The sequence below is a fragment of the Phaethon lepturus genome, unplaced genomic scaffold, assembly GCF_000687285.1.
Source record: "Phaethon lepturus isolate BGI_N335 unplaced genomic scaffold, ASM68728v1 scaffold15877, whole genome shotgun sequence".
NCBI classification, from domain to species: Eukaryota; Metazoa; Chordata; class Aves; order Phaethontiformes; family Phaethontidae; genus Phaethon; species Phaethon lepturus.
The window spans coordinates 25009-50146 of NW_010551308.1; the positions used below are offsets into that span (position 1 = coordinate 25009).

The 25138-nt window shown below is 45.8% G+C and overlaps 1 protein-coding gene across 1 annotated transcript in view; it reads left to right on the forward strand.

The window, feature by feature from the left end:
- The window catches only part of LOC104623700 (ovochymase-1-like), a 35936-nt gene extending 11423 nt beyond the window's left edge, over positions 1–24513 (forward strand). The window contains 12 exon segments of the mRNA XM_010290868.1: positions 3586–3705; positions 7829–7969; positions 8145–8275; positions 9315–9402; positions 11724–11792; positions 12244–12499; positions 12837–12909; positions 13581–13669; positions 13671–13774; positions 13895–14037; positions 14911–15029; positions 24450–24513. Of these exon segments, the coding sequence (XP_010289170.1) occupies positions 3586–3705; positions 7829–7969; positions 8145–8275; positions 9315–9402; positions 11724–11792; positions 12244–12499; positions 12837–12909; positions 13581–13669; positions 13671–13774; positions 13895–14037; positions 14911–15029; positions 24450–24513 (1397 nt within the window).
- Positions 24514–25138: the final 625 nt, after the last annotated feature.

Below are 25138 nucleotides of genomic sequence, written 5' to 3' on the forward strand. Positions count from 1 at the left end.
GCTCTGATAGTGTAGCTATCTACCTAATTGCTAAAAGAAATACTGGATTTATTGGATAACTCTGCTCTGATAGTGTATCTACCTAATTGCTAAAAGAAATACTGGATAGTGTGTTGACTCTGCTGGAGCCGATTGCTCCAAGTTTAGCTGTGACATTATATTGCTTATAAAATATGCAGAAAGACCATAATGGGCATACACTTGTCTGGTGTTAATTTAAACTACATGTAGCTGCCTAAAATCATCATAAAGCTCTCAGATGTAGGCCTCTGCTCATCTCCTAAATGCACTGATAACAAAATTAGAAAGGAGGATTTATGGGGCCAAAATGACTTGGCAAGCAGTTCCCATTGCTTTTAAGGCTTTTTTCGTGCCTTTTAGGATCCCAGACTGCAGGTAACAAGGGCTGAGCTTGACGTTTCGAGGACAAAGATGGCACAGGGGTTCTGTGAGTCCCAAAGCGAAAGACAAACTGTACCGAGCTGGTTGCAATGAAACCTGCTGGCACCTCTCCTGGCAGCTCTGTGCTGCACAGGTATGAACACTGGCTTGACAGGTAGCAGATGAAACAAGAAACATATTTATCCATTTAAAAGTAATCCCAGCTTTTCCAGCTGGAGGTCAGGCAATCCTTTGCATTGCTGCTAATGTGAAATCAGCCCCGCTGGAAGTCCTGTCACCGAAGGCCAGCCCCAGTTCCCAGGGCAGGAGCGTGTTGCGGGGTTGCAGACTCTGTGTTAGGGTTTGCTTTGTGGCAGCAGCCCCTTCCTTCGTCACCCTGGCACTGTTTTTTTTTCCCACCAGGAAACTCCTGAAGAGCCCAGTGGTGACAGTGGGGGAGTGTCACCTCCAGTGGGTAGACAGGCAGGAGCAGAACATCTGTCTCGCATGGCATCATCCACCCCGCGTTCAACCGGCTGCACTACATGGATTGCGACGTGGCCCTGCAGCACCCAGCCCGGTATGGTAAGTGGAAGCCCAGGGGGATGAGCTGCTGCAGGAGGGTGCTTTACGTGGGCGAAGTCCTCATCTGATGCACTGGTCCAGAAAAAAACCTCCTTTTCCTTCCCTTCCCATGCTTTCTGTGCTAGAGAAATGTCCCCTCAATTATGTCTTTAATGCTTACCAAAGTAACACAACTGGGTTAATTTTTGTCCTAGGCTTTCATTAATTGTCCCAGAAGCTTATCCCTCTAGTCGGGGTCTGTACTCTGGTTATGCTTGTGCTTTCTTCACGCACCAGATTCCTGTGTGCCCTTGTGTTCCCCTCTGCAGGCTGTACCAGCGCTGTTTCCTTCAGCCCCACTGTGCCAACGCTAGCTCTTGGCTAGCTGGTGGAAAGCCATCAGCTTCCTCTTGGCCATAGCTCTGGGCTATTAGCTAGCAGTGGGCTGCAAGGGTCCTGCCCACTGAGAAGTAGGCTGGATTAAAACCTGCTCACTCCAACTACTTCTGCAGGCAAAGGCAAAGCCTCTGGAGGTAATTTTAGGGTGTCTGAGTTAGGGAAGTAGCACAAGTCTCTAACTTCCTAGGCTTTTCAAAAGCAATTCCCTGAGTTATATAGAGCTACAACGGGTTGCAGTCAACTGGCCATGACTGCCTGTGACCATCAGATGGCAGATCAGCCAACATAAAATAATTTTCTATCATTGTCATGTCTCAAATCACTGGCTCGGATGGCAATAGCCTTACGGTTTGCCCATAATGGCAGGAATAAGAGAAATGAGACCCAAGAAATACTCATTTTGGGGCTCAGACATCCTGGCAGGCAGCATGAGGAAGGCTGCTTGAGGGCTGCCTGTGTGCCTGTACTCTGTGGCTAAACAGGTATGTGTTCAGGCATGAGCTGGGCTTGACAGCCTCTGAGCCTTATGGACAACTCCTGAGGAAACTACAGGGCTCCCTGCTTAGTCCTTCTGAAGGCTGGGCCTTGTTGAGGCAGCCAAGGAGAACTGTGATCCATTTTGCTCCCAATATCAAGGAAAAACTAACCAATATGAGTCTGGATTGAACTGAGCTGAATCTTTTTTTTTTTTTTTTTTTTTTTTCATGTCCTGCACAACTACTCTGATCTGATCAGCACTGGTCTTTGGGGAGAATGATGTAAAGAGTTTCTCACAAGCATTGGCCTGTTCTCACGGTATACAAGACTGATACAGGGGCAGCCCAGTCTCCTCTCATCTCTGCCATGCTGTTCCCCCTCTTCTTTTGTCCCCTTCCCAAGTATCTTCCTGCTTAAGTTAACATTCAAAGGTAGCTAACAATCTTCCTTAGTTCTGTCTCTGAATTTGCCATGTATAAATTTAATTATATATGATTAACTTCAGTTTGTATTCTCGTTTCATAAATACCCACATGTGACTGTGCTGTTTTGGGAAGGGGAGAAATGAAACAGTGTGACTTGAAAGATGGTGTTTGTACCTGTAAATCAGACATACTCCTGGAATCATGGGGTTCATGCGCTCATTTGTGCACCCTTTCCTCTGCATCAGCGGGGATCAGGTTCAGCCTGTTTGCCTTGCCCACAGGGATGAAGACTTCCAGGCTGGGACACTGTGTGGCTAGTGACTGGGGCCAGGTGCCTGAGGGTGAGTCAAATGGCAAGGTCTTCTGGTCACGGTTGCAGGAATAAATGGATAAGGGAAAGGAGACGCTTTCTTTCAGAAATAGAAACAGAAGAGAAGGTGACTTCTGCCAGATGGAAAATTCAAGTACCCCTTGCTCATCAGGTCTCTGCTTGTCAGAGGAGCAGCCTCTGTAGGGACGTGCAGATCAGCATTTTCCTGCAGCGTGAGACCTTGGAGCACACGAGGGAAGGTTGTACTTTGCAGTACTGCTGTGCGTGTTTATGTGTGCATACTGGAGCCTCTCACAAGCAGAGCCATCCTTACAAGGTGTTACAGAAGTGGAAGTATTTCCTTTGTACGTAAAAATGTATGCTTTTTTATACTCCCTCCTCTAGATACCAGAAAACTGTTCCCTCAAAGGAGTAGTATTTGCTTGAGTTTTGGTAGATTTTAAAGGAGATGGGAATGTCTGAATGTTGCTTTTGATTTTTACATCCCCAGTGGTTTGGGGCTCATCCACAGTAGAGGAGACAGAGGAGACTTGCCTGTCCTCCACTCCCCAGCAGCCCTTCCAGGAGAGAGCACACCATCTGCCAGCCAGGGCTGGTGTCTCACGCTGACAGCTCGCTGCGGGCTTTGTCCTGGCCCCCGAAGGTTTCCAGCCCTGTTGTAGGGTGCTCAGGAGAAGAAAGCAATGTCTGTTGCCCAACCTGCAGGGGGATGACCTGCTGCAACCCTGTTTTGAGGCACTGGCTGGGGGCGAACCAATGCATTACCTGCCTGCTTGGGTGCCTCTTCTTGGTGATCCCAAACTGCTTCGAAACATCACCACCCCAAGCAGGCAACTGGTGCAGGACTCCCCATCTGCTCTTGCCGGGGTGCTGGGGAAGGGGTGGATGCAGCTCCCAGGCAACAGGGCTGTTGGCTACCATTTGGCGGAGAGGCCAGCTGGCTGGCAGATGCTGGCTGTGGCCCGGCTGCTCCTGCGGTGGCTGGGGAGCTGGCTCCCATCTTGTAAGAGTTGGAGCTGCTCCTCACTGACAGCCAGACCTGCAAGGTGCTGCTGAGGGGCATGAACCAGCCGCTGGTGTGGGGCTCCATGCTGTGTGCTGCGTTTCCCGATGGCGGGAGGGATGCGTGCAAGGTAACAGCTCATCTGCCCTGGCTCTGCTGGGCAGCAGGCTTGTCCTGTCTACCCACAAACCTTCTCTCCTGGGGAGGAAGGGAAGCAACAGCACTGAGAGTGCTGCTGGCATTTTGCTGAGCAAGAGCTTTACAAGGAGATTCAGAATAACGAAGGCAGGAGTCGTCTTTTGTGGGTGGGAATATGGATGTGGGCAGGAGGCTGAAGCATGATTACTCCCTTGCCTAGACCTGCCCTGGGCTTTGCTAACAGCAGGACCTCCAACTCTGCCTGCAAGTGCCACCACCTCTGCTGAAACCAGGGGGGACCTTCAGTGGTGGGACTCCAGGCAATGGGCAAGGGAGCCTGGCATGGGCAATGCTATCAGGAGGTTGGAAAGAAAGCAGTTCCCACCTCTCTTGATGTCCCCTTACTTCTGGTACCTTCACTCAGTCCCACTGGGCAATGGGCTGCAGCAGAGGAGTTTGCTCAGTGCCAAACTCTCCCATGCTGATCCTAACAGCGTGAGGGGGGCTGGTCTTGCCCTGCCCTAGGGAAGGCTGCCAACCAGGCTGTCACTAGTCTCCTTGGGGTGTACTTGCATTAATTTTTTGTTTTTAACAAAGCAGTAGCTTGGGAAGATCCCTGCTCTCTGTCATACCTTGTGTGAACATTTTCAAAGCAGTGCTGCAGCTGATGTTAGTGAAATGGCTTTCATTTTTACATTCTTTATGGAAGAAAGGGATTTGTGTACTGAGAAGGGCAGGTTGCCAAACTGCAAGTCAGATCAGGGGAGTGAAACAACAGAGCTTATATTGGTATGTTTTAGGTTAAACAAGAACAGCTGAATGAGCAGGGACAGTGCCAGGCCCCCATGACTGAGAAGTAAGCAAGGTTCTCTTGGCTTCTGCCATAAAGCTGGCCTGTCATGCAACACCGTCAAAGGTCGGAGCTTCTGGCACAGGAATAAACAGCACCTTTACTCCCCAGTGAAGTTTGGACAGGGTGACTCTGGAGGCCCTCTTGCATATCTGAGGACTGATGGCACTTAGACTCTGGCTGCTGTGGTGTCCTGGGGGGTCAGTTGTGCCAGAGGATGGGATACCCTCAAGAGAAGCACCATGGCCCGGGGCTCACCTGGTGTCTTCTCCTGGGTGGCTGCATTCATGAACTTCATTGCCCAGCACATGACACCAGGCAGGTATGAGTACTGGGAGGTTTTTTTTCTCTCCTGCCTGTTTAGCACCATAGGGATCCAAATTGCCCTGCTATTGCTGCCTCCCTTCCCTGCTATTGCTCCCTCCCACAGCACTTCTGTTCAATTGCCATCCACTGCATCAGCAGCAAGGTATATTATTTTTTTAATTTGGGATGGCAAAACCAAAGGTTTAAACAGAGAAGTATCCCTTCAGAAACCCTGTTATAATAGCAGGTCTGACCCCTGCATCCCCTGAAGGAAAAAGCAGAAAGCTACTCAAGCTGCCCTCTTTTTGGCTGAATGCAGCCCTGCCAGCCCGGTGAGGTGTCCCTTGAGTGCTGCATACCAGCCCTGCTCTAACAAAAGCCTGCATCGAGTGCTTGCCAGCTCGAGATCCGAACTGCTGTTGGGCTCCCGAAACGGCGTGCAGGATTGATTGGGGGTTATCTCCTCATCAAATACAACTTTGAATGCGTATGGGAAGAGAGGCACTGTATTAAGTGCTGCAGTTTTAGTGGCTTATCAGACGTGCCTTTTATAGCAAGGCATAGGTTTAGTGACTCCCCACTGGCCACTTGTATTTTTCTGTACAGGTGATTACAGGGCTCATACAAATTATTAAAGAGCTGGTGTTATTTCTGTCATAGCCATCAAAGTTGAGGTGTTGGTATTAACTAATACCCAAACTATTATGGCTTTGCTAGGGATCCTTAATGATTATGGTTTCAAAGAGAGGACTGTCTGCAGCTAAGAAGGTGCCTCTTAATTGGGAGCACTAACTGTGAGGAGCAGAAGCCACGTGGCTACAAAGCGAGTGCATTACCCTTTGCAAAGCAGAGCTATCGAGATTCACACAGACAAAATGCCCATGGAAGATGAAGGGAAGGCCAACATAAAAGTGGTCCTTCATTAAAAATGAGCTTGGAGTAGCCCCATCAGCTCTTAGCAGGCTGAATGAATGCGAGCCCACTGTGTCAGTGGGACAAGTCCTGAAAGTTTGGGGATTTTTAAGTAGGACTTTGGGAAAGAAATTGTGTGCTCTCATCCGAGGCTTCTCTCAGCTGCATGTCAAGCACTTTGTGTTTGAAACACCTACAGTGCTGTAGCCCATGCCTGTACTACAATACTCCACACAACCCTTTTCTCTCCCTAGCTGCTGTGCTAAGCCCTCTCCCTGAGCCAGCAGAGCGTGGTTCCCAAGGCGTCCTGCTCTTTGGAGAAAGCGGCTGCATTCAGTACCCCCAGGCTTTGGAGGATAATTCCCCTGGCAACAGGTAACTGTAGTTTGGCTGTAGTAGCCAAACACTGAATTTTCTTTGGGGCACCTACCTGAGTGTTTCCCTGGGCTCAGAAGCCCTGACCACTGCTGGCCCAGGCACCACTCTCCAGATGACAGCGGCTGTGTGCTCTCTGCAATCCCCAGCTATGCTTGCTGGGCAGCATAATGCTGCGGGGGAAGGCGGGAAGACACAAAGTCTGTTTGCAATACAGATTTTGTACGAGCCATGCTCATGAAATGGCTGTGGCTGGTGAGATATCTGCTGTAGCCTGTTTCTTGTGGTCCGACCATACCGATGTCAGCTCACACAAAGAAGCTTTCAGCTTCTGCAGGAGGCAGGGGAATGAGATGGACTGGGCTGGCGGTCTGTCAGTCACACAGCACGAAGCTATTGCCGCTGTAAGGAAGGGTCAGTCCCCACCTAGTGCTGAGCAAATTCACAGCAGTCCTCTGCTATTGGTAACTCTTCCCAGATGGCTCATGCCTGAGGGGGAACATGATAAAATTTACCAGGTGGAGCTGGTGACATCATTTGTCAGCTTCTGGTGCATGCTTGCAGTAAAGCAGTCGCTGGAGACTCCCAGCCCACGGTGGGACTGACAAAGGCTAAGCTCAGCCGTGCAGATACATGCCTTTACTATTGCTTCCTTCTAGCCTGTGTCCCTGGCATATAATAGTGCCAGAGGACAAAAGCATCTTGATACACTTCACCAAATTAGATGTAGAGTACCAAGTTGGATGTGACCGTGACTGTGTCCCTCTATTTGAATGGAAGAGAGCTGATCAGTAAGTCTGGGTACCTTGAAGGGGTGAGGGTTACTGGGTGTAATTTTTTATCGTTCATTGTCATGAAGAACAGCAAATCTAGCTGGTTTTTGAGAAACCTTTTTTGTATTTTGCACTACAACTCTAAAGAGTTAGAGACAACACCCAAACAGAGCAGCAGGTGGGACTGAGGGACGTGTTCATATTTGTATTGGCATCTAGTGCAGTGCGGTAGGCTAAAGTGTCTCAAAAACATCTTTCGGCTGTACATGACTGTGCCCCATCTACCTTCCCTCTAATACACCTGTTTTAATCCTATGGATGCTGGGTAGCAGAATAAACCAAGGGCTTAGCCTTGCTTAGCTGATGTATGTCCAGGTGAGTTCCCTAGGCGTTATCCTAGTGTCAGTGCACTGGAGATGCAGTTCAGAAGGCTGGCTCTTCTTTGGTTCAAAATTGGATATATGGCACAACAAGCATGCAGATTACTGGGTAACTGTACAGATGAGACTAAAAGAAACATGGCCTGTTGCCCTTCTGTAAGGTGCACTTAATACTGAACCGATAGAGAATAAACATTTCCTGCAAATACTGGCTGCCTCTCCCCTCTAACTTAGTACTAATGATGATGTGTTGATAATAATATTAATCCTTAGTCCATGCAATTCACCCTTTAGGAATATTTGGTTGTTCATATAGTTGTTTTGGATGAAGTCCCATCTCAATTTTTCTCTACTGTCTCTAAATATTTTATAGGTAATGAAAGCCAAATAGTCTCTCCACTCAAAGTAAGAAGAGATCTTCCCGATGGGATCTAGCCTAACGAACCACTGCAAGATTTGCCTGAATAAATGTATGCTCAGCCCACCCTTACCACTAACTCCTTGTCTCCCTGAGGCAAAGCCTGCAGGGATGTCTTCACAGCCCCAATGCTGGCAGGGTCAGACTGGGTCAGTGTTATGTTTGTTTCTGATGGGAGCAATGCTGGCCATGGCTTCAAGCTCATCTTCACAGCCATCCATAAGGATGCTGAAGCGGGTGACCTCGCTGATGCTGTAGGAACTCCTTTCCTCTCCTTTCTGACCCCCTTAAAATAATAACTACCCTTAGTATGCCCGAGTTCCTTAAAAATCAAGTTGTTGATCTGAGTTTATTGACAGTACCATATAGTCCCATCTGTTAAATTATCTCCTTTCTTGTCTGCATATTGCAGGTTCAGGCTGTGGGAGTGTCACAACGTTAGCGGAAGAGGGGAAGATTGATACTGCTAATTACCCTGGCTTGTATCCCAGGAACACAAAGTGCCAGTGGCTCATTGAGGCTCTAGCAGAGTATGTCGTAAAGGTAATAAAAGGAAAAATTGCACTTAAACCTCTGCACTACGAAGTGTTCAGGGGAACAATTCAATAAAATTCTTCCAGAAACATCTGTGACACGCAAGACTGTAAATTGTAACATTTCCAGGTCACTGATTCTTTGCAGGTCATATTTTGTCTGTTAGACATCACCTCCAAACTCGGGTATGAAGGGGCTGTGACTGTTGTAAGTGCTTGAAGTCTGTAGGCACCCATCTCACCTCAAGACAGCTTTTGTCTTGAAGTCTAGCAGAGACATTTAGGAGTAAAGGGAAGGCAGAGATCATATTGCAAATAATATAGTCAGCCTCTTCCTCAAGGCAGTGTCAAGACCCCCAAGCTACTCTTTAGACCCATACCAAGGTGTTTGTTTCTCATTGTGCATGGATTGTGTGACAATAGTTCCCACTCATACTACCAGCAACTCTCTCTTTTTATTGCCTGTTGCTGCTTCTATGCAGCAGGAGCCTACCATGTTCATCCCAGCCCACGATGAGTCATGTCGCCATCTTACATTGTCTGAAGCACCATCTCTTCTCCCCTGCTGCCTCGGCTAAGGAGTGGAAAAACAGTGTTAAACCTAGGGATGCTTGAGGGTATGCAGACCTATTGCTTGGGTTGCTGCTGCTCTGGTGGTGTGAGAAGAGAACTTGCAGTCTGGATTAAAAACAAACAAAGGAAAAATCACCCACTCTCCATGATTGAAGGAAAAGCTCTTGGAAGGGCACTTCATATGGGACACTGACCCTTAAGAAGTACAAAGCATTGAGTGTTGCGGTAAATATGACAGTTGAAATCCCTTAAGGCAAAGCTTAGGCCAGCCTCATCCTCTGCAGACCTGTCTGTAGCCCTGCACAGAAGGGAGCTATTGGGCCAAGATTGCATCAAAACAATCTGTTGGCAAAAAGGTGATATACCTACCTTCGGATGCCATGCTCAAATTCCTCTGAAATCTAGCTTTTGTCCAGCCCATGGTTAAGAAGGGTGTTTCAGTCTTGATGATTCCCTCTTGCTCGTCCTCTTTGCAGGTGGAGTTTGAACACTTTGCTGTGGAACTCAGCCTGGGCTGCATTTATGATGCAGTTACTGTTTACGGTGATGAAGAAAACCAGTTGGGTGAGCACTAATTTTTTCAGTCTTAAATTAGAAATCCCTGTGGAAACGGGTGTGTTTTATCACCAAAATACTCTCTCTCTGGTAATGTGGTACGTGCTACCACTGAAAGGGCAATATAAGGGCTTCTGCAGCACTCTTTGAGGTTTGCCCATCTGTCTTGCCCATCATGATGTGGCCAAGTGTGCCATTGGCACAGGAGATCTTGCATCTTGTTCCCAGGCTGTGCTTTCTCATGGAGAGCCAGCTGGTGTTCCAGGGATGGATACAGGACCATGGCTCGTGTTCTATTGCTGATCCAGAGCGCTGCTGTATCAGGCCTCCACTCTTCATCTCTATCAAAGGAGAGAGCAAGAGCAATTTTGATCGAAGTATTAACTAAAGACAACAAGCGTTCAAATTAATGCAGGGCAAAAGGTCGGTTGTCGATGGATGTCTAATTCCACTGAAACGGATATGAATTCTTTATGAATTGAACTAATTCTGTTGGAATGTCATTAATGAAAAATTGCTAACCTGAGGCATTGCTTTCCCACATTTTCAGAACAAAATATTTTTTAATTTGTCACTTTAAATCTGCTTCAGTTTTATCAATATAAAAATCTTTAACCTTAGTGAAATCAATGTTCTTAACTTTTCTTTTTTTTAACTTCTGTATTTCCAGATATTCCTCCTACCTGGACAAAATGAAAGCATGTTGTACCATCCCCACCTTTTTTGAAAAAACAGCTTTCAGGCACCACAGTCAATTGAGCAGAGCTTGATATCTATTCTTTAAGGTGAAAAGCAATCTGGTGCTTAGAAGTGAAGATACTTGAATTGAATTCTGGCTACCTCTTTACAGGCCTGTATGTGAACCAAAAGACAGAGTAGAGTGATGAGGGGCTGGTGGTCTTTTCTTTACACCCAATAAGCTGGGTAAGAGGCTTGAACTGTCCTGGGTTCGCCATTGACAAGTGATATTTGGCAAACTGCTGCTATTTTTTCCCCATCTATATTGTGGTGGTAATTTAGTTGCATGTGTTTACCAAATGCTGAATAAGTATTTACGCTACAGTTGCCTTGAAAAGAAATCTGGTTTCCATTGGAAAGGAGTATTTAAGTGGGAGGAAGAAGGCTGACAAATTTGGATCTGGAATCTTTCAGGGGAGAGCTTTTAGCATCCCAGAATGTTTCCCTCAATGCTTTCCAGCACAGCTTTGCCATCAGAAATTCATATTCTTACAGGAAAGCTCTTCTGGAATAAAATGCAAACTTCCTATCCAGCTGCAATTATTGGACTTCCAGATGCTATGCAAACTGAGTGCTCTCAATAGGAGGAAAAGTCTAGCAGCTGCTTTCTAGGTCCTCATGTAAACCATTCAAGAGAGACTTTGCTTGTACCCCTCAATGGTGGCAAATACAATTCTCAAGGGTGGGGTTTTTTGTGCAGTGAAGGGCATTCACACTGTCTGTTGAAGATTACTTGTAATCCCACTATGAGAAAATTAAGATTACTTTTGTGTACCTGTAGCATAACTGTAATAGATTAATTCTGGCTGCTGTTGCTTACTGATGTCATGGATTAACATTGCTTTGCAGGCACCTCTTCTGCAAAAGTTCATGTTTCAATCAGAAAGTCACCAAGACTCTAGAGCTTTGGGTTTTTTTAGAAACCTAGATTAGCTAAAGCCACAAGTGCTTACAGGATGACAATTCTCGTCTTAGAAAGACAGCTTCTTGTTCATCCCTACAGCTAATCTCTTTGGATTCTCAACTCCCAAACCAGTGCTGAGTCCCCAGAATACCATGCTGGTATATTTTGAAAGCGATGAGAAGAATGGCTTCAGAGGGTTCAAAGCCCATCTCATTTTTGTTCATTCAGATTAGTAGAGAGATGCTTTCTGTGTCTAACAATGTCCGTGTCATCTGCAGCTATTCTTAGACACCTGATCTTATTTTTTAGGCTAATCCTGCTGCATTCTGTCAAGGTAACTTTAAAACACAATAGCTACTTTTGGCAGCTCCCTTCCCTGAATAAGAGAGATGAATCAAGCTAGTTTTATTTTTTCTCACTGAGAAATGAGATGAGTAACTTCTGTTACCTGAAACAAGAAGCCTTGTTAATTCTGTCTGTCTGATACTCCCCTTGAAAATCTCATTATAGAGAAGTCTTGATCCTGAGTGTTAGTCTGCTATTGTTGTCTTCTACTTTCATGAATGTGTGCTGGCTGCTGCTTGAGGGGATGAATAACTTTCCCCTTACAGAGTGGGGACTTTTTTTGAGGGGACAAGCCAGAGCTACTGACCCAAGTCAGAGCTAACTCTTATTTCCTTTCTTGCAGAGGAGGCAGGAAGAGAAGATTCAGGATTATCAACTGCACTGATGTTGGCTCTGAAGGATATCTCCTTAGGTAAAGAAATTAAATTCTGCTCAGTTGATCTGGTCTGAGGAGCTTTCCTCTAACATGTAAGAGGATTATGCAGAGAGACAGATGCTTTCTGACCTCAGATCCCCTTTTGTGCCCTTCTTGCATGGATGAAAGTGATAGGCAGGTGCCTCATCTCTCATTCACCATGTGCAGTACGCTGTGGTTGCATGCACTTCCTACTGGCAGAGGGAACACGGGCAGAGGATGGGAGAGACCTGCTTTCAGTACCTGAACCTCTTCTGCTCCCTGAAGTGCTAAACTCCTTAGGATTCAAGCTTTCACATAGCTCTTCTTCCTTCCCCCATCACTTCCAGGCAGACCAAACTTGATCTCTCCTGTATCTTTGACCTAGCTGTATCCACTGTGTGAGGTTATCTAGGAAAACAAGAAACTTGCTTGCGAAAGTATGACTGGTTTTCTGGCTCTCTTGCAGACACCTGTGGCTTTCCCCCAGTTACTTGCCAGTGGCTATTCAAGTGTGTTAGTGGGGCTGAGGCCTGTCTTCACTGTTGGCCATAGCATGCCACCCTGAAGCTCCTTGGAGACTGCCAGTGCGATGGGGTTGTCATCATCCCTATGTGGCTGCTGACAGCTGCCCACTGTGTGCAGCTGAGTGTGACCAGCATGTCCCTGGGCCACCTCTGCTCCTCTCCTCATGCCATGCACTCCCCCTGCTCCTCCAAGTTGGGGTGCGAACAACTGGAGAGCTATAAATTATATTCACACCTTAATATCCTCTAGGAAACATTCCTTCTGCCCTTCCTCCATGATCACTGATTTTAGAGATGGCAACAGTTTGGTCTTGCTTGTAGGAGATCCATTAAAGTTAATTGGACTATGCGCTATCAGAGCTGTAGCAAAGCCAGAACTGATGCAGCACATTTGTCGTGGTGAGAAGGTCTTGCTCAGCAGTTCTGGGAATAAGTGACTAATTAGAGAAGAGCCAGAAGGCATGTATGACTGCTGAATAAGGAAGCTGTATGGCTGACTGTAAGTAGCTCCAATATGTTTATTTTCATTTTACAGATCCAATAAACCCTTGCACTGGACTGTGGCGGTAGGAGACCATGATAGAGCCCTGAGAGAGTCAACAGAAGAGGTAAAAAATGAAGAAATACTATTAAAAATGTTAACTGTGGTGTATTTGTCTCTACCACATTTCTCAAAACAGATCTACATGCACAGATAAAACAGTGTTGACAACAAGGCAAAATGACTGATATGTAGCAGAGGTTCAGTTGAGGAAGGAGATCCAGTAACTCTGGTCTCATGCAGCTAACTTGCAGCCTGTAAAAGTACGTTTTATATCTGGTTCTTATTACTAGCAGTAAAAAGACTTAAAACGTAGCAGAGATGACTGACTGTCCTCAGCATCTTACTCTCTTGGTGCTGAGCAATGTATTGGTCTATAAAAAGCTTGTTGAGCCTTCCTTCCTAATGGGGAGGAGGAAGAAATACATGTGGAAAAGCAGCACATAGTCTTCTGCAAAACCTTAGTGGCTTATATTTGCACAGTGAAGCAGTCAGCCTTTACTCTAGGCTCAGGAGGTCTACATAATCTGTCCCAGCAATCTTCTCAACTGAAAAGCAGAGAAGTGGAGGATTTATCCTCAAAGTCCTTGCACCTTGTTTATTTCTTTTCATGACCTATTTCAGCTTGGTCACTGCTTGTGGGATTTTTGTCCTCTTCCTTTACAAGTATGCTTTCAGGATGCTGCATTTAGGGCAGCTTGTTCCTTCTCTGCCCTGATGCCTGTGACCTGGTCACAGACGAGATGGGTGAAAGCCATTGTGGTGCATCCCCACTTCGACATGCTGAGCTATGACTCTGAAATTGCCCTGATGCAGCTAGACATACCTCCAGTACAACGCTGTTGTGAGGCCAGCATGTCTGCCCAACAGCACAGAGACATTATCCTCCTCTTGCCTCTGCACTGCATCTGGATGGGGAATCATTGAAGAAGGTGGGTCTTCTGTTTTTGCATGTTTGCCCGTTATGAGCAGAACTTACATTCACATCTTGTGTTTCATACTTCTGCCCAGACCTAACCTCAAATTTATTTCCCAAGCAGCTGGGAGCTGAGCTAGGCCATTGCAGCAAACATGAGTGCCTGTACTTGAGAATGAAATCTGTGAGAGAAATTACTACTTCAGTCACCCTGGAAGGATCACAGCCAGGATGCTTTCTGCTGGCTTTGTTTCTGTGGGAAGCCAGGATTCCTGTCAGGCGAGGTAAAACTAAAGGTGAGCGCTCTTGAAGGTGTCTGCATATGGATGTCTGTAGACCACTGGGTAGAAGGGACTGGGGGAGCACAGAGGGGAGAACAGCATATAGCAAGTGACAGTTGAAAGCTCCATCTACTTCTTGTCCCTGGAGTGGACAGTACTTAAGAGCAATAGATGCAGTCGATCTGTACGGTGTTGTCAGCTGGGCTGTTGACTGTGCCAGCCCAAATACATGCAGTGTGCACTGTTGCTTGGAAGTGGGGCCACAGAGTTTAGTAATTTTTTCTCTGGACAGTAATTTCTATGAGACCTGTGGAGGAAAGAATATTTTTCCCTTGAACTTCCCAAGTCTCATCTCTTATCCCAGTGAAACACTTCCCATTGTAGCTTGCTTGGAAACCATTTCATAGCACTCTTGTCAAGATAAACTATGAAGACTTCTATTGGTTTCATAAAACCCTTGTATTCAGAGCACTGTTCAAGAACTAACTAATCTCCCTGAAATCATGAGGCAAGCAGGTAAGAACAGCTGAGTAAATAAAAGGCAAAGTAATTCTGACTGAGGCACTGTCAAGTTAAAATGCGGGTTCTGATCAATACCGCAATCTTATGGCAGAATAATAAATTATGTGTAGCACTAAAGAACACTATTCAGTCCTATTTTTTCTGTAGCCTGTGCTCAGTCTTCACTCTATGCTGATAAGCAAGCCTTTAAATCAGTTCCTTCATTCCAGGCTAGGGCTGAGTTCAGCCAGGAGCTGCAAGCCCTGTTCTTGCACCGAGGCTTTTTCTTGAGCAAATCTGGTCTGTGACAGCTCTTCTTAGCTGCAGCAGTGTGGAGGCCAAGAGAGATGAGTCCTCTCTTGGTTCCTAGGGTAGCTCTGGTGGCCCCTTGGTTTGCAGCAAGGAAAATGGACCATTTACTTTTTATGGCATTGTCAGCTGGGCTGTTGGCTGTGCCAGCCCAGAACAAACCCAGGGCTCAGTTCAAGTGTGAGGATTTTCCTGGGCCGGATAAGACTGCTGATGAAAGGTGAGTTTTCATTGCCTGAGATAAGTCCTGAATATAACCCCTTTGTATAAAATATCCCAAGTGCATTGAGGTTTTTTTCTGGTAGACTTTTTAAGGCAACTTAAGAGCAAGGAAAAAAAAAAAATAGTCCAGGTGATTTCCTGCAGAAAGTTCTCACTTCCTCCTCTTCCTCATGCCTTCCACCTAAACAAAGCTTCCTGGAACTTAGAATGGGAATTTCGGAAGCATAAGACTTGTATGTAACACTTCTGGCTCTCAAATTGAATACAATCTTTGGACAAATGCTTTTCTCAGTAAAAAGTGGCTGCTGCTGAAAATGCCTACCAGCCCCACGCTTTGGGCAGAATAGTTTGGGACAACACTGTAATCTGAGCTTGTGTATGTGTATCCAAGTATAATTAGCACCACATTCAGAAGTCTGTAGGATGAATTTTGCCAGAAAGTGCTAGAGAAAGAGTAGCATATACTAGTGAATAAGGACTGATTGCATGAAAGTGGTGGGTTACGAAAGGAAGAGGCCCCTGTCCTTAAACTGGTGTGTGTCTCATGCAGACAAATGAGGGGAGCAAATTTGTTTGGGGTGCTCCATGTGAACCCAGCATTGTTGTCCCACTTCCCTTGCACCAGCTTCTCTCTTCTTTCCCAGAAGTTTCTTTCCTTCTGAGGCTCCTCAGGTCAAGATGAATCTGGCTTTATAGTTTCATTGGCAAATGGAGAAATCCACTGCTTCAGCTTGTTTAATCTGATGGGATTTGGGAGGTTTCAAAGAGCCACCAGATAGCTTCAAGTCTTTTCCATGTTAAACAAACTGATTTGTCATTCTAGAGAAATGTTTCACTTTGGCTCAAAGTAGTTGTGCTGGGAAACTGCTGATGCAAAACATTTGTCTTCCAGAGCTTTATCCCTCCTCCTTCCCTGTATGTGCTTATGTACAGCCAAATACGTAATTCTCCATTTAGGGAATAGCTGTGATTTGTCCCACAGCATTTCTTGAGAAAGAGGAAAGAGCTAATCCTGGTCAGAGTTTTCATGTTTCTGCCTATCCTGTATTTTATTCTGTTGTTGCCAGCGTAAAATGGAGGACTTCTGCTCACAGGAATATTTTTTTCTGTATCCTGAATAAAGTGTGCGGCAGTTATGAGTGGGAAATTAAAGTATATATTGAAGAAAAGAGCACATTGTGGATAATGCTCCACACTCAGCTCACATGAGCACTTGGACACTCCTGCTTTGTGCTGCAGCTGCTGGTCTTTCTCCCTTGTGGCGTCATTCATAGTCCCACAGTGACCTCAGAAATGTTAGTACAGGTGCTGACAATGGGAGAACTTTCTTCTGAACTAAAACCAGTTAACAAAACAAATCATCACTTGTATGGTAGCCAGACCATCCCCACAGATAAGCTGGGAGCTGGCTGGAGATCTTCCATCCCCTTGGATCCGACACAGCTGGCTGCTGACCACTGGCTCTCTGAAGGATGTAATGGCTTTCATGGATTTACTGTAGGTCAGGCAGTTTATGCAGGGAATTGCTCAGCTCTGAAGCTGTAAATCTTTCCCAGAGGTTGAGGCTGTAGCATTGCATACAGCTTTTACATATGGCTTCATACAAAAGGTGCAAAGCCCTGAGGGCTCTTTGAGCCAGATACTGACCGTTGGCTCCTTTACCTGACTTCCATACAATTGCCTTCCCGTCGCGGGGATCGCTTGGCTGTGCTGACTGTTCCCAAGTTTAATACAAAACTGTCTCTAAGTGTGCCTCTCCTCACATGCTGAGCAGAGCGTGCCGCAGAGAAGCGGCGGGGCACCGGACACCTCGGAACCGGCGCAGCCCGCGAGGCTGCCGCAGAGCTGACGGGGTAGGCGTGGGTGCGGGGGAACTGCAGAACTCCGCAGAGTTGTTGCGTGCCAGAGGCTGCAGCCCTTGGTTTGCAGAAGGTGGTGGAGCTGGTTCAGTTCGGGAGCAGCTCAGGGTAGTGCCCAAGCTTGAGTCTCCGAACACCTGCGTGCAAATGGACGCAGCGCTCTGGATTTTGTCCTGGGAAGTGTGTGTGTGGGTACACGCAGGCAGAGGGGAGGGAGGGAGGCTGGTGAGCAGACCTAAGGGAGGGAAGACTGTTGTAGCTAGAAGCAGTGGGCTTGTGTGGAAGAGCCAGGGATCCATCAAACACTGATGCTGCAGGTTTTCTGTGCATGTGGGTATGCTGCTTAATCTGCTGTATCTGTCCCTTACCATCCTTGGAATGAGGTATTGGTTTTTTTATCTTCTGTGTTTTCCACTGAATTTCTTGGGTCAGGGACAATTACTTAATCTCTTATGTGTGTACCTTGTTTAAACAGAGCCGTGGTCTTGGGTGAGGCACTCTGTCAACTTGTTGCTGCTTTTAAAGCACAACAAATAGCCCTGTCCTACTGATGTGCCTCCTCCTGCCTATTAAGCATTTAAATGTTTCTCCACATCCACTACTGTGACAGTGTTGGAGGGAGACTGATGAAAAGGCTGAAGTACCCCTGAGTTACTGGGTGACACTAGGTCTGGGAACAAATTGGAGAACGCTGTTGCTCACGACTTTAAAAAGCAATCTGCTCAGGAGGGGATGCTACTGGCTCTGCTTGCAGATTTGCGCTGTAGCCAGGCTGTTGGCATGCAGCGTGTGCTTTCCTTTTCCCACTGGCATCCTTGCTGGTGCTCCAAGACATCACACCACCGCGATAAAAATAGATCCCAAGAGTGATAAGCAACAGGAGGTGGGGATGCTTTCTCTCCTCGGGGAAGTGCAGCCCAGCTGGTGACTGTGGGGCTGTCATTAGCATGGCAGCTCCAGGGCTGGTTGGCAGGAGCTGGAAATGCACACGAGGCTCTTGCCCACGCTGGAGCAGGCTCATCTCAGCTGAGCCACTCGCCGCTGGGTGAGCTGAAAGGCATGGCAAGCGCATGGTGCTGTAATGGCCTGAACTGGGGTATCACCCTGAATGCAAAAACGATTTTAAAATTGAACCTAGAGACAAGATCTTGTGGCTCAGCTTGCTGGGCTTTACCCCCTTCTGGACCGTTGCACCCACACGGCACTGCTGTTCCCTGCTGTCCCTTGATGCAAGCAACACGGCCCACATCCTCCAACGGTGCTGAGGACGTGCAGGAACCCTTGCCTTGCCCTTGTGCAAAGCTGTGTCATTAACTCATTGCTTCTCAACCTAGACTGTGGTGGAAGGGGTTTGGTTTTTTTCAGGCCAGCTCTCCTGGAGGAAGGGTACCCTCCCCGTAACTCAGCCTGGCTGAGCTCCCTTCCACTGTGGGTTAAGCCAAGTCACACTTCCCTGTGCGTGCCCTCTAACAAGCATCGCCGTGCAGTGCTGTTCACACCGCAGCACCTTCCTCAGGAGGCAAAGCTTCCTCAGCTCCCTCTGGATTTGAGGGATTTCTACCCAGCGGAAGGGCTCGGCTGTCCCTGCTCTGTGCTCTCAGCATCCCGCGCAGGTGCGCAGAGACATGGCATGGTGTCAGCATCCAATCTGAGCAGAAAGCTCATAAACATTGGTGTGGGAGGAAGCACACTTAAACAGAATTTAAGCTGCTCTACAGAGGGTATGACTTTAAAATTGCTGCCTTGGGAGCCAAACAATCCTATTATGCTTGGTACTAAAGGGACATACAGTTCTCATTAGTGATCTTGTTTTCTTTCCTCCTGCTCTGTTATAACCACTCAGATGCTTCCAAATATTTCCCTGTTGATTTGGTCTCTTATTTAACAAGTGTTGAATCTGACTGCACTGTGTGTGCATGCAGCTACAGGCTAAGCCTGCTCTCCTCCTGTGTTTCTGGAGAACCAGAGAGTGCATAGACAAAAGCATAATATTTCATAACTCTTGTCAAGGGCTGGCCACAAGGTCAATTAAAAAAATACTTATATTCCTTCCTTGGTAGTAAATGAGTATTTGAGGTTGGTAGGTTTGTTAGCCCAGGTACTTGACCAATCTGGTACCTGTTTATCTGTTTTCCAGGCATTTCCAGGCATCAAAGCACTGCTCTTATCAAATTTGCAAGCCAGTCTGCTTTCCTCTAAGGCCTGGCAGCTTTATGCTGCCTAGCTTGTGTCTGCTGCCTGGGTCTCTGAGGCTAAGGCAACAGGACTGCCTTGTGACCATGTACACTTTGAGAGCTGCAGCCTGCATGCTGGACCCTAAGAAATGATCCAACTGATGGGAAGGGTTGGGGTTTTTTTATATATACATATATATATATATACACACACACACACACACAATTGTAAATGTGTGTGTGTATCTCTATATATATATGCCCTATGTAGGGTTAAGCTTTTTATCAGATCTATTCGTTTTGGCCTTTCCAGCAGCTGCAGTAGCTGAGCTCTTGCCAGTGATAGCAGAATATTCAGACTTCCAGCAAGCCCGGTAATACTGGGGTAGGGGAGGAACAGGCTTAAACCCTCCCTCCTAAATATTGGAAAACCATTTCCCATTAACTTTATCGACCTGCTAGTCTATCTTCAATCATGGTCAGAACTGGCAGGGTTTGTAGAAAGCTCTTTTCTTAATGCTTTTATCACTGAAGTGCACATTTATCCACAGAATGTGTGTCAGAAGTGGAGTTAGAAGAGCCCTGGGGGTTTATCTCTGGTCCTTCCTCGTCAGGATACATGAGCAGCACAGAGTGCTCTTGGATACTCTGACTGCCTCTGAAGGGCATGTCAAAGATTATGGTAAAGCATCTGTCAATAACATCATCAATGAACTGCCAAGAGGAGTTCCTTAGGATTTATGAAGAGAGCCAGCAAGGAAGAAAAGTGCTAGGTAACAACAAATGATCCAGCTGAGGACACTCAGACCTAGACGTTTCTCACTTTCACTTGGGCCAACTTCAGAAAGGGTTTCGAGTCCCAGCTGCATGGCTCCAATGTGTGGCAACTTTAGTTAAACTAAGTTGAACTTTAGCCTTCAGAGCCAGGCTGTAGACTCGGCTGGAGACTTTAATCCCTGTGTCATGGACCCAGTAGGAGAACAGCCCTCTTAATACACTAGGAAATAAGCTGTGGTATTTGGGTAATCCCTTATGGACACTTGTCTTTAAGTGACTTGTGTACTCCTGTTTTGGCAGCGTCTTATTGAAAGTCACGTCCCCTTCCTCCATACCCTCAGAGACAATGAAGTAAGATGCAATGATGGCATGCTTTATTTGCCTCTTGGAGGTGGAATGGATGATGCTGAAGCATGAGCACCTGGGAAACAGAACTGTGGCTCTTTATACCAGGAAATATATTCTCTCCTGTGTGGAGGGCTATGGTCTTCCTCACCGTGACCCTGCTGAGGTGCAATCTGGTCACTGAGACACAAGTCTAGATGAACAAAATCCACAGCGTTAAAAGAAAGCTAAAATAAAATGAAAGTAACAGCTTTAGTGATCTTTCCAGTAAAGTTTAGATTTCTGGAGGCTTGTATGTCCACATGTTTGGTTTGCTCATGTACTGCATGCTGTGCAGTTAAGTAAAATCTAGTTGAAGTGCAGTGTGGCAGGGAACAGGAGTACATCAAGATTACTCCAGTGAGTTGGGCTATTTCAAAATGCATGGAGGAAATGCTTTTTGCTGCCTATTTTAAAGGTTCTGTACACAGAGTAGGTGAAAAAGCGGAAGAGATAAGATGGACAGTAGCACACTCCTACATCTGTTTGGAATGGCAAGTCAAATGCCAACTTTCTTGCCTGCTATACAAGCTGTGTAGTATGTAAACATTTTTACATAGAAAGAAAATATTTCTGTACCTTCGCTGTATTGAAGTCTTGGGACAGAATGGAGGACCATCATGCCTTTATGTACACAAGTGATGGGCTTTAATTTAGCTACTGTCACTGAAACATTGTGGAATTACTGGAGCAGATGCATAGCCATGAAGAATACAAAACAAGGTGTCCATGTGTGAAGAGGTAAAGAATAAAACATGCTCTACTGTACAAACCTGACAAACCAATTTTTTTAGTACTGGGGTGTGTGTGTGTGATTTAATTCTTCCCCTTCCTGCACACAGTCATTCTGAAAAGGATCTAGAAGTACAGAGGAGCATGACAGGTATCCAGGAGTCAGCCTGGCTCTCTGCAGGGAGAGACTAAACAGACTCAACAGGCTGGAAGAGGAAATGGAGGCAAAAGGCAATGGCTTTATAGACTGCTATGAATGGTACAGGAAGGTGACTAAGGCATGCTTAGTCGCTGGTTTTTTGCAAGGTGAAGAGTAGGGACATCAAAGGGAAATATTGGATGGCAAGTTGAAAGCAAAAGGAATTAACTGGAACTTGTTGGCACAAAATGTAAATGGGGAGGGGTAAAGTAATAGGAAAGGAGTGGGGGAAAACTCGTGAAGGCTAATTTTGCAGAGGTTTTATTGGATGTACTGAAGAATCTCTGACCTGTGAAGATGTTCCTTCTCCCAGCATCCCCTCCCAGCCCTTCAGTGTGTTTTTCTTTCCCTTCCCTCATTCCCCTTTATTCTGCCTCTGTATAGGTTTAATTTTTTGTGATTCCAGATGTTATAAACTACTTACACAGAAGTGTTTTTCCTGGGTGGGTATCCACACTTGCATCCTGGTAGACAAAGTGTGGTGGAGAAATCCATCAGCTTTTTGGAGTCCTGTGGGTGAATTCTAGCATATGTGTTCTCCAAATATTTTAGAAATTAAGTGATGCCTCTGGAGAAAGTTTTTGGATAATAGCTATTTTGTGTAGACCTTCATCCTCTTACATCACACCAGTGGTGATGGTTCATGCTCTAGGGAAGAGGACTTATTTAACTTCTATCTGGGTGTAGATGAGGACTATGTGCATGATCATCGTAGCTCTCTTATAAGCTCTCTTTTCTGACGCTTGAACAGGAACACCCTTTTGTTACCAAGTACAGTAGTAATGCTTCCAAACAAAGACCTTTAGGGTGGTAGAACATGCTAGGAATATTTTTTTCGTTAACAAAAAAACCCCGCCCACCAAATCTAAAGTTTAGCATGTCAGTTAACCCTTGAGTTGGGAGGAAAAGGACAGGAGAGGAGAAAGACAGAGGATGTGCTGAGCTGTTAGAGCACTCCATAGCATCTTCCTCCAAGAACTTATTTATAAAAGCGCCAAAAAAATTTCAAAAAGTATGTCTGTTGCAGCTGAGAATAACGGTTTAACTATCATAACTATTTATATGCAGGACAGAGGAAAATACTATCAGAAATGGGGCCATCAGTCAAACTTTTCCCCAAATAGGAGTCTAACAGATAGCTCCCTGGAGCGTCCTCCGGCACACAGACTCGCTGCTATGTAATAGCATTTGTTATGGCTGGCAGTTTTTCAAGGCTGGATATATTAAATGAGATTCCTACATCTGTTTATATGCCATCATATCGGAATAGCCTGTTTTCTTTTTTTTCCCCTCCTCTAGAGCCAGTGAGCAACAGAAGTCAATGGGTGCCTGTCTCTAAACCAAATTACTTTTATTGAGGAACTTAAAATATAGACTTGGGCTTTAATGTCAGCATGAGCTAGAACTTTAGCATGATGGTATAATGGGAGAAAGAGGCTGGAAAATTCGGAGAACCAGAAAGTAACCTGGAAACTATTTAGCATGCTTAATAACTGAAAGTACCTATCAGTGGAGATGGAGTAATGGCAAAAATTCCCTGTACCATCCCATTTTCGATTTAAGGGCAAGTAGTCTAGCAATTTTTCAGGATAGATAAAGCAAACAAAATGCCTAGCCTCATAGGTAGACTTTGGGCAGCTGGTACTGTGCAATGAACTGGACAAATCCTTGCTGGCCAGCAGTAGGGCACTTTTTGCAGGACAGGGACTGGAGATGCTGCTGCCTCCTGCCTGGCAGCCATGTTACCGGCATTGAACATCTCTCAAACGTGGATAATTCCTCACTTTTCTGCCTTTCCACAGAGTAACTTCTATGACTTTTGCCTACATTTCTCAAATGGTGTTTTTATAGTGGTAGTGTTGTGCTTGGTTTTGCTTATAGCTGCGCTATGCAGTACCGTGCAGTTTCCTGTGGTTCTCCAGAGGCCTGGACCTGTGGTGAAGGTGATGCTCTGCTCCACTGGCCCTGCTGCTTTCAGCATTGAACACTTGATGCTCAGGGTCCAAGGTACAGTCAAGCTGTACCAACCACTTCTCACTAAAGATTAACTGACCTCTTTGACTGAAGCTTCAAGAATGTACTTGTTTTCAAGATGCCTTTATGGACTTTCTGGAGACTTTACATACAGATGTTCTCCAAACATATGAAAAACCAGAGCTCTCCGAAGCTCTAGCCTGGATAAAACTGCCTGATTTGCAAAATGCTGAAGCTTGAAACAAGGCTAAAGTGGGTTTGAGGTTTGTAGGTTTATCATGAACAAGGTCTGGCCTGGTAGAATAGGAATGTAGTAGCTTTCCTAATTTGTTTGTTCTCTAAGTGAACACATCTTTTTCCAGATGAACTTTTAAAATGAGTATTTCAAGGTTCTACTCTTCAGATCGTCTCTCACCCGTGATCCATGCTTTTCCGTGGGGGTGACTTGTCATGTAGGAATTGCCCTTAGTCCCTGATGAATGTCCATTTAAAACTTAATATTGAAGCTGAATTTAATGCTCTACATTCTAATTCTTTCCAGGACAAAAACCTGGCAATGCCCCCAAAAAATCCCAAGGAGATGAGCTCAGATTTGTCATGAGGCATAGCTGTCATACTTACAGATTGGGAAAGAATGATCCAGTCACCAGCATGCCCCATGAGATACACAAATGCCACCAGGTGAGCACCCAAGTTCTTACAGCTTTTGTAACTCCGACATGAAAATCTGCAAATATCTGTGATGTGGTTTTTAGTGAATCCATAGGTATTTCAGTGTGTGTTAGAAAACTGGGCAAGTTCCTCAGAGAGAGTTAGGAAAGCTGGGGGGTATCAGTACCTTCTTTCCAGCAAACGGCAGATAAATCTGACACTTCTGGGCAAAGGTCTCGTAAAGCATGTCAGAGGCCTGAATGTGCTGTGACTGAGGAGTTAATGCTAAACCATGTCACTAAGAATCTTTTGTCACTTTCATCCATTCCCTTTTCTTCCTCCCTTATTGTGCTTAGTTAGGATAAGAAATAACTTTCCATTCATGTGGCAATAGCATAGACTTCTAAACTGTGTTGAAAGCTTAACTTCAGAAGTAATGAATAATATGACCAAAATAGATTTGGACCAATATGCCATCTTTGATTCCCCCCCTCCCGCCTTTTCTCTTCTTAATGGGTATTACAGTCCCTTTTGCCTCTGCTCACATTTTGATAGCTATCCCTAGGAAATAAGAACCAATTGTAAAATATGCTGGCATTGTGACTTTGTTCTTTGCTTTGTGCTGCAGCTGTCACTGGAGAATTGTAGCCCCATTAAAATCCATTATTAGGCTTGAAGTCCTGGACTTCTAGACTGAAAGAAATCTGTCTAATTGTCATGGCCAATTGATGGTGTATGAAGGATTTGGACTAACCAAAGAGTTAATAAGCAAGAGAGAGCTCACCTTAATGCTGAGGTGAGAGAAACAGAGGAGAAGAACTAAGTTTCTTTTGCAGACAGACAGGGAGTTTTACATAGCGCACCTCCATGCTCCAGGAGGGATTTGTAATCATACTTGGAGCTCCTTCAGCTAGCTCTGTAACTTTCCCTTCCTTCTGTTGCAATCAAATGTATTGGATGCTAGGTCCTAATCATCACATGGCTGTGCCTTGGAATGACGTGAGTCTCTCTGGGTTGCTCTTGAATTTGCTTGAATTTGCAGCATGACAACTTACCGTGTGTGTCTGAGGCTGTGTGCCGAAGGCAGCAGGTCAAAGCAGTGGGACCAAGAGAAGGGAAGATTTTCCTGCTCCCCTGCTATGCCAGGAGAGGTACCTTACCTACCTTGACAAAGGAGCTATTGGCTTGGTTAGGTAGGATATTGCTGGGGAATCGAAGCTGTGCAAGTGTCTTCTGTATCGGGAGGAGAAAGCATAGACTGGAAATTTAAACCATTCAGGCACTCATGGATACAAGGTTCTTTGGAATCATTTGAGT